Source organism: Triplophysa rosa, linkage group LG1 (genome assembly GCF_024868665.1).
Source record: "Triplophysa rosa linkage group LG1, Trosa_1v2, whole genome shotgun sequence".
NCBI classification, from domain to species: domain Eukaryota; kingdom Metazoa; phylum Chordata; class Actinopteri; order Cypriniformes; family Nemacheilidae; genus Triplophysa; species Triplophysa rosa.
In genome coordinates, this window is record NC_079890.1 from 28006262 (window position 1) to 28015382 (window position 9121).

A 9121-nucleotide genomic window follows, 5' to 3' on the forward strand; every position below is an offset into this window, starting at 1 on the left:
GAGACAGTCCCGCTGAAACCGTCAGGTAACAATTGGTAAACTGCCCACTTTAAGTCAAACATGGTTTAAAACAGTAGCCACGGGTGTGCCGGTGCCACCCACAGGGGCAGCTGGCACCTAAACAATAGTTTTCTATAGTCCCAATAAAAATGTTTTTCGAAACGTAAGCTATTGTTGTTTAATTACTACATTTGTTTATTTAAAACACCAACTCTTTATAATGTTGCGGTCGCAAGTATTGAACATCTCTCACACAGGGGCGTCATTTGGGTATGACAGGGGATAGGCTGTCTGGGCAGGTCAATTCAAAGTAATTTTTTATTGCAGTTGCATGGACATCGGAAGAACGAAAAACGTAGGTGACTCCTCGCTCCCTCAGAAAAGAGCGCAGTGGCGTAGTGCGAAAGACACGTGACGATTAAGTTTAACTCTGCCGCGAAGCAGGTCCGAATCCGTCTAACTCACTTCTCTAAATTTTCACATCACATATCAGATCAGAACTATAGGCCTATGATGTTTTCATCAATAGACTATTTCTTTTATTATATGTGAGGATGGCTACTGCAGTAGCATCATGTCGAGCAGTAGTAAGATTGGATGACCTCAGGAGAGTCTGCCAGACCTCGGCTTTAAGTGAATTGACCTGAAGCTTTAATTAAAGGACACGCGACGAAATGAAACAAAGCACTTCCGTCGCGTTCACAAGTTCACAGGTTAGAATCCTTATTATGTTCTCGGTATCCTTCCATTACAGATATTTAAACCCCTAGTTATTTTTCTACAATTGAAATAAGGTATTTTTCACCACATTTACTTTATACATTCATTTCTTCCACTTAAATGATTAACAATTGTTATACTGAGATGGCAATGTTGGGAAAGTTATCTGTATCTACATTTACATTTACATGTATTTGGCAGACGCTTTTATCCAAAGCGACTTGCATTGCATTATACTACACACTTGTTTCGAAGTGACCTTGGCGTTTTGCGCCTGCTGCTTCCCACTGGCTGAGCCAAAGTAAGTCCACATGAGCCAATCACGTTTCTCTTTGGGGCTTACATTTGACCAATCGCGTTTCTCGACTGGGGATAACTTTTGACCAATCGCGTTTCTCACCTCTGGCTTACCGTGGACCAATCGCGTTTCTCTCCTCTGGCTTACTGTGGACCAATCGCGTTTCTCTCCTCTGGCTTACTGTGGACCAATCGCGTTTCTCTCATGTCGCTTACTTTTGATTAATCACCGGCCGCTGCGCTGTTGTTGTCATCTTTGCAATAGGTAAGGCTATGGTTTACTTAATTATTGAATTATTTAACAACTTTTCCCATTATTAATATAGAACAAAACATGTCGCTACTCATCAGATAAGTTAAAATCATCCGCCGTCCGCTAATTAAGCTGTCAACAATGATATGCAGTCATGGTTTCTGCCCTATGACATTTACATTACATTTGAATGAACATAATGATAAAAAAATAGATGAGGTAAAAGTTTGTGAGGAGTTAGAGTCCCAGAAGAATAAAACTAAGGGAAAGAACTAGATGAGATAAAACTTTATATTGGCCTAAGAAAGCCAGTCTGTTTTTAAAATTTGTTAAAGTTAATAAACACATTGTTGAAAAAAGATTGTTGTGTGTTCGAGAGTTGACATTTGAAAGTGAACATCTTTAGCTGAACAATCTATCAATGTAAATCTATGTGATTTTGGGGAAGTTTGATCGGCTGTTTTAGGAAAACCGTAAGTCTGATCCCTTGAAATGATATCAACTCAAGTCACACCAGCCTGAAGATCTGTGTGATCTGTGTGAAATTAAATGATTCCTGGATAAATAAATGTTAAATAAAATAAGCAAAAACAGTAATATGGTTTACGTGTAGGTTGTTAAATAATTGTTACACACTTAACATGCAGGTATATTTCAGATTGCTAGAGGTAATAGTCTCTTTCTGATTTTCCTTTCAGAAAATGTACGCATACCCTGTTTTTCGCCGCCAATTGGCAACATGAACCCTACTCCTCATGGCACCATCGGCAGAGGCGAAGCGCCTTGAAAATGTGGAGTCTGAAAGGGCCAAACCGAAGGAGCAGGTGCTGTCTGCACCTCCACCCACAACCTCCAGTGCGTCAGCACCTCCACCTCTGCACCTCCATCTACAGCCATCCAAACTGGTGTACAGCAGACCGCCACTGTAAAAGCGCTGTTGGCGCGTGGCAAACATTTGTCTCCACTGACAGCTGGCCAGAAAACTCCTGTAACCAGTTAAACCCTATGAGTAAGCGTGTGCATATTGAATTTTCCCTACATGTATTCATTTATCGTAATTGCAAACTTGTCCACTCGCTGTTTCCAGATCCATTACTGAAGGCCACTTTACTTCCTCCAGCAGCAGAACTCCCAGCCAAACATTTGACCCGAAGGCAGCTTTTCGTAACTGGTAAGTAAGCACCATCTTTCATACGTTTGTCTCTGTGTATTGTTCACAGTATTTAGTTTTAACATTTGTGCTCCAGGCACTTCCGTTCCCACTGCTGAAGATGATGCGGAGCTGGTGTTTGCTGCATCACAATGTGAAGCACAGCTAAATACAGGTGTGGCATATGACACGAATGCAAATATTATACGTATGTTTTGTGAAAACACACAGCATTACTTTTGAAAAGAAAATCAACATTTTAAAATATGTTTTGTTTACAATACAGAATTACGTCACATCATGCCTCAAGCGGGATGCATTCCTTGAGTGCACTTCTTTAAAACATGTCCAAAAGTGTCAGTGTATTTATTAGCGTTTCCGAACGAACCCATTGTTAAACAATCACCGGATAACTTTTTCACACTGCTTGCTCGTCTCACTCACTCTTTAGCTCCCCCTGAGCAGACAGGATGGTGGAGATTCATTGTTTTAGAGGAACAGTTGAAGCGCCATCTCAAATTTTCTTTTATAATTAGCGTTTTTATCAGGCTCCTATGTTAATATTCAGTTATTTCACTTGAATGGTAATGAAAGAACCTATTCATTGCTATTACTGTAAAGTGAAATTGCTGAACCGAAATGTAAAAGAGAAAATTTGAGATGGCACTTAGAGGTTTTTCCTTACTGTATCTGTGTGCATGCTTCATGTATGTGGGCATTATACTGAAGTGATCATACATCATTTTCCTTACTCCATTACACCTGATCCTCATTCTCAAAGAGCTGTACCGATTCCATATTCGTTACATCAATAAAGTGTACACTGTGTTCTTTGCTTCTTAACACTAGTACCATTTTCCTCGTTGTTATTCCTAAATATAATCATAATAATTATTAATACTTGTCCAAAATTACTGCTTCGCATGCTGTTTTTGGGCTGCATTTATGGCATATGACTATCAAATGCAACAGCCATATTTTTTTGTTACTGTTCACTCAGAGGCCTGTGCCGGTCCGTCTCCATCAGCGGAAACAGCAAGAACACCAGATCTTCCACGTCATCAGCCATCAGCTGAGCTTCCAGGCCACTGGAAAGATCATCTTCCACCTTTCCAGCATGAGTGGATCCGGAACACACTATTTAGTTCACACTCAGCCGCCCGCCTCACCCGACCTCTTCTTATGTCGGCCCCTTTTCTTATGGATGCCGCTGAAGATGTGGTTAATTCCTCATGTCTGTATTCGCCCAGACTGTGGTAAGCACAGACTGACAGCGGCAGGACTTTACCGTACCGTGCGCATGGTCTTAGACATCGACAGGTGGTATGACATTGCCACTGAGTGTCTGGAGTGCAAAGGCTGCAAAAAGAAGTATCCCGCCTGGTCTGAGGACATCTTAGGACAGCTGGATATGGGCCACCGCAGTCAGTTTCCAGCTTTGCTGACATACATGACATACAGGTAATTCATAATGAATCATTCATTAGTAGGCGCTTTTATTGTGTTATTCTTTTACCAACCGAAGCATTTGCATGATCGTACTGTTGTTTCCTTAGATACTCATGTGACAACCGCGTGCTGAGGATGATGAGGGAGAGGACACTGGGCAGCAGTGCGACTCAGCTTTACAAGAAGCTGATGGAACAACACAGTGAGGCATGGACACAGCGTGTCCTGCAGTACCTGACTGCCTGCGAACCATTCACAAGGTCCTCCCTCGTGCAGCCTCCTGTGTTTGCTGAGCCTCCTCTCTTACCTGCCCTACCTAAACCTAAGTGGCTGTTAGCCGTGTACGCCAGCGATGTTATTGAGGTATTACATACATACGGATTACTAATTTTTCTGTAAAAGAATATAAACACTCTAACTGCTTCCATTACTTTAAAGTAATGTCACATTAATACATGTCAAACTTTACAGTATTATTACATTTCTTTTCTTTCTTGGCTGACAGTTATAATGACATTTGTTTTTATGTATTACAAGTAACCAGTCACTCCATAGCATCTCAGTAGTTGTACATAGCCTGTACATATGTACAAAACCCTTTTTTGTTTATTTAACTTTTAGGAACCAGTGCCAGTGATGCGCATTTTCAGGCCTATCTCCTTGAGGGCTTGATGCGTTGGAATGATGACCGAATGGAAGACGCCATTAAAGGAGCATCCTCCAGCCGGTCATTTTGCAGTGCCATGAAAGAGGCTGTGGACCGGCTTAGCCGAACAGTCTTTGGGAAGCCCTGGGATGAGCGCTATCGCCCTCCTGGAGCATATACAGGCAAGAAATTCATTCATTTGTTCTTTTGCAATATTCTACTTTGCATCTATTTTGCATTTAATGTACTAGACAAAATATTAAGAAAACTTTCTTTTTTTCATTTTATTCTTGTAGGTGAATTTCTGGGAAGGGAGTACCTTTACAGCCAGACTGGCAAAACACTGACTCCAGTGCTCCAGAACCCAGAGGAGGAAGACAGGCTGGAGGAAGTCGATGACCAGGACCTGCAAGATGAGGGATTTGAGGAAGAGATCATGCAGTGGCGGAGCCAGGGGGTGGCCAATGGTGGCCAAGTCCACCATAAATTAATCTTTGGCCACCCCCCCGGCTCCCCTACCGCTTTGCCGGCAACGTTTTTGCGGAACCATTTCTGTACACAGTTGTTCCCATATGGACGCATTTCAACAACGCACCTCAAAGAAGTACTTCTCCACCCAAACTGAAGGTGGCGGTAATACACACAACTTGAATTTCAACCACCAACACAATTACAGATGAAGAGGAAGTAGTGTTGTTGTTCGCGTGTGTTCCAACGGACTTTGCAGTTTCTCGGACTTTCACTTGTCTGTTTCCCACCGCGAGAGAAGAGGTCACAGGTAAGTTAACAAGAAGAATTAAGTTTATTCGCTATGTTTGAAATGTTTCTTGTATTAATGTATGTATATTATGGCTGGCGTGCTGAAGTTGAAACAGACATGGTACAGTTTGCTAAGTTAATTTAGGCTGTTAACTTAGCAATATGAAAGTCGCAAGCTATAAACAGTTTCACTGTGTCAGTGTCATTTAAAAGAGCGTTGTAGAAGGCCATTAAAAGTAAAGTCAACTTTCAGTGCTGATTTAGCTTAATGGTGGTTGTCTGTCTGTGTCATATCCTTGAAAGAGAATTAAAATGTTTTGTTGGCAGTTGGCAGCCAAATGATAATATGCAAAGTATTGCAAAGGAATATTTTTGAAATGCTTGCCCATAATGTTAAGGTTACTATATTTTGGTTTTTCTGTGATATTGTAATGTTTGTTTGATAAAAGTGCATTTGGTATATTCTTATGTCGTGTAAATTGTCATTATGGTGTGAGCTTTATCACCAATTAAAAAGACACCACCTTCTGCAATGCCACACTGTTTCAGATCTTTTTTTAAATCCGTTTAGTAATACATTAAAAAGCTTATGTGGATCTTCATGATGTAATTCTACATGGCAATCACTGCCTGTTTAACAAATGAGTGAGTGACTAAGAAACACTACTAGATCCACAGTGACTTGCCACATAGGGAAAAAAAAGATGATATCAGTTTCTGTGCTACCCCTGTGTGAGCTATGGTCTCAGTCTGGCCACCCCTATGAAAATTGTCTGGCTCCGCCACTGAGATCATGGAGGACATCACAGTTCCAGTGCTGTATGAGGATGACCCCTGATGATCTCTTCCACTTAAATGATAAAAAAATGTTATACTTAAGTATTTATACCGAGATGGCAATGTTGGGATTAGTGTTGTTTTTGGCGGCCTGTTTGAATTTAAGTTTTAGTCTAGTCTTTGTGTCAAGCTGTCATTTTAGTTTTTATTAGTTTTAGTCACGTTCATACTCTTTTTAGTCTAGTCAAGTTTCAGTCGACTAAAAGTCTGAGCATTTTAGTCTTATTTTAGTCAGAATTATCCATGACTATTTTCGTCTAGTTTTAGTCAATGAAAATTGTATATTCGTCTCTTTTTAGTAGAGGTGGGAATCTCTAGGCACGTCACGATGCGATTCGATTACGATTCAGAGGGCTGCGATGATAAAACGATTCTCGATGCATCTTTTTTCCTATACAAATTTTTTTTTTCTTGCTGTGTGACTATTAAAATCAAAGTATTTTTCATTACCCAGACCGATTTTACTTCCAATATCCTGTATTAATAAAACAAATGGAAGTGATTTCGCAAGTCAACTGGAAGGTTAAATTTGCCAGCATTGCAAAGAACCAACAAGAAAAGAGTGACTGCCCTCAGTGCCCTGTAGTAGCATACAGAATGCAGTACATTAATGCAGACTTTTTTTGCACATAGCCCTGGAGCTAGAGAGGTTTAAAGTTTGGTAGCACAGGCCAAACAGTAGGAGCACAAGTATAAATCGTCTGTTGTCATCATTAAAAAAAAATGATGCAAGTGCAGTTCATCATGAAAAGGCAGGTAACTGACAAAAGACATTCATGTTACATACAGATGGATAAATTAGGGCCATATAATTATTACACTACCTAAATTTGTTTTAATTTTTCTCATTTGTGTGTTTTTCCTTTTTTACAATACAATAGTGGTATATTTGTCCACATAAATTACTGTAGTATACTATAGTATTTACTATAGTAAACTGCAGTAAATTTTTTAGATACTATCGTGTTTTTTAACTTCACTATAGTATACAGTGTTTATCAATTTACTACAAGGGCACTATAATTTTCAATAGCAAATACTATAGTTCACTAAAGTATTTTTTTTCTGAACGTTCAGTTTAATGGGACTTTTATTTTGACGGGTCTTTGGGAAGACGCTTGAGTTTTTGTGTTCACTCAAACAGCAAACGCTCCTAAAATAAACTCTCAGAGCAACTCTGGAGATGAAGTTCATATCCTCATACAGTGCAGACGCAGATAAAGCGTCGACCACCACTCGTGTTGTATGTTAAACTGTGCACATAATTCACTCAGACACGCAGAACAGCCAGATGACATTTAAATAACAGGATTCCGCTCCGCATCTAGGTTAAAGCATCAGACGAAATAACGTTATAACATTTCGTCTCGTCTCGTTTTGGTCAACGAAAATGAAGAGACATTTTAGCATAGTTTTTATTTTGTAAACCACATTTAGTCTCGTTTTTATTCGTCAACAATATTGCATTATACATTTAGTTATAGTCATCGTCACATGACCAGCATTTACGTTGCGTCTCGTCTCCGTCACGTGATAACGGTTCGTTGACGACCATATTTAGTCATAATTTTCGTTGACAAAAGCAAAACTAGTTGGGATAGTTATCTGTATCTGTACAATGTAAGATTGTAATTGGTGTATTGAATAGTAAAAATCTTGTGTGTATGTAATGTGATGTGTTTTTAAAAAAAAAATCAACTTTCCAATTGAAGCCAGTGCCCTATAAATGTAGTTTGTGTCATTCTTAAAAGACAATTTTTAAAAATATTTTTAAGCAACAAGAGGTCTGCAATTTTTGTATAAAAAATGTAAGGTTTGATGATGATCAACCTCCAATTTCACTGATTAGCCCACAGCTTTTACTGTTCAACCCAGAGAATTATGTAAAGTCTGTAAATCTGTAACTCTGAAAATGCTATTCATAATAATCAGTGCATGAGTGAAGAATTGTGCATAAATATGAATAAATGGCATACAAACACAATGACGTCTTTTTTTGGAAGTTTGGGGTCGGGGTAACAGTGGTTATAGTAGGCTACACTTTTTTGTTAGAGGTACACCACTGCGTCACACTTAAAGGGGGGATGTTTTGTATGATCTATTAACAGAAATGCAATATAACATACAAAACTGTCTTTAGATGTGTATAAAAACCTTACGTTATGAAAAGTTATGTTTTTATTACCTTAGAATAAACCAGTTGTATCTACATAGGGAGCGGGCCTATCTACATGGAATTTGTTATGTTGCGCAGCCATGTTTTGTACAGTAAGCTCTAACGGACAAACAGCTCTACAGAGAGCGTTTCGTATATGTTGGTCTTCATGTGTGTTTTTAGACGCAGCTTGCGTCATCACTGAGTTGAAGACGCACAGAGTAGTAAGTCGTAGTACGGAGAGGAGGAGGAGTAGTCGTCGTCTAGCTGAAGCAATTGATTGTTCTGTCTTAGAAGTTTTGATAAAATGGAGGACCATGCGTATTGTGCACAAGAGCCGACAGAGCGTGAATCTCTGAACCGTCGTCAAAGAAGCGCAAATGTGATGCTGCCAGACGAATTAGAGACAAACGGCGGCAGAAATCCAGGATAAACATCGGTGTATCTATTACCAGATGGAAGGCACTGTTGAGAGACAAATGTTTTCAAGGCGACGCCGAAGTTGCCTGTTTTCTGCTAGACTGGTAAGATAATTCAACATTTTCAATGTTTCCACTTTTTCAATGTTTACCAAACAACTGTTTTGTTGAAACGGTAACGTTAGCATTTTATACAAATGGCCATATAACCTCCGAATAATAATGTTTTTCCGTCCATGCGGTACATACTCCAGTTGTTCCTGACTTTACAAAGGGGGAGACAAACGTCTACTAACTTACACCTAACTGCCTATGTCGCTGTCAGATCAAACACTTTGAACAGCGTTGCTATTTATGATTACCTAACTTTAGTTACTTCACTACTCTCAGCGTGTATTAGATAGCACGCAAGAAATATATCTAATTATAGAATTGT

General features: G+C 39.5%; 1 protein-coding gene across 2 annotated transcripts; it reads left to right on the plus strand.

The window, feature by feature from the left end:
* Positions 1 to 1972: 1972 nt before the first annotated feature.
* On the plus strand, positions 1973 to 4692 carry LOC130559073 (uncharacterized). 2 transcript variants are annotated; one of them, XM_057341959.1, is made up of 7 exons: positions 1973 to 2279; positions 2358 to 2441; positions 2518 to 2595; positions 2707 to 2776; positions 3421 to 3881; positions 3977 to 4232; positions 4491 to 4692. In XM_057341959.1, the coding sequence occupies exons 4-7, from the start codon at positions 2765 to 2767 to the stop codon at positions 4539 to 4541; spliced, it is 780 nt and encodes a 259-aa protein (XP_057197942.1). In that variant the 5' UTR covers positions 1973 to 2279; positions 2358 to 2441; positions 2518 to 2595; positions 2707 to 2764; the 3' UTR covers positions 4542 to 4692. The 2 variants fall into 2 exon arrangements, with proteins under 2 accessions (XP_057197942.1, XP_057197952.1); XM_057341969.1 differs by lacking the exon at positions 2707 to 2776.
* The last annotated feature ends 4429 nt before the right edge of the window (positions 4693 to 9121 follow it).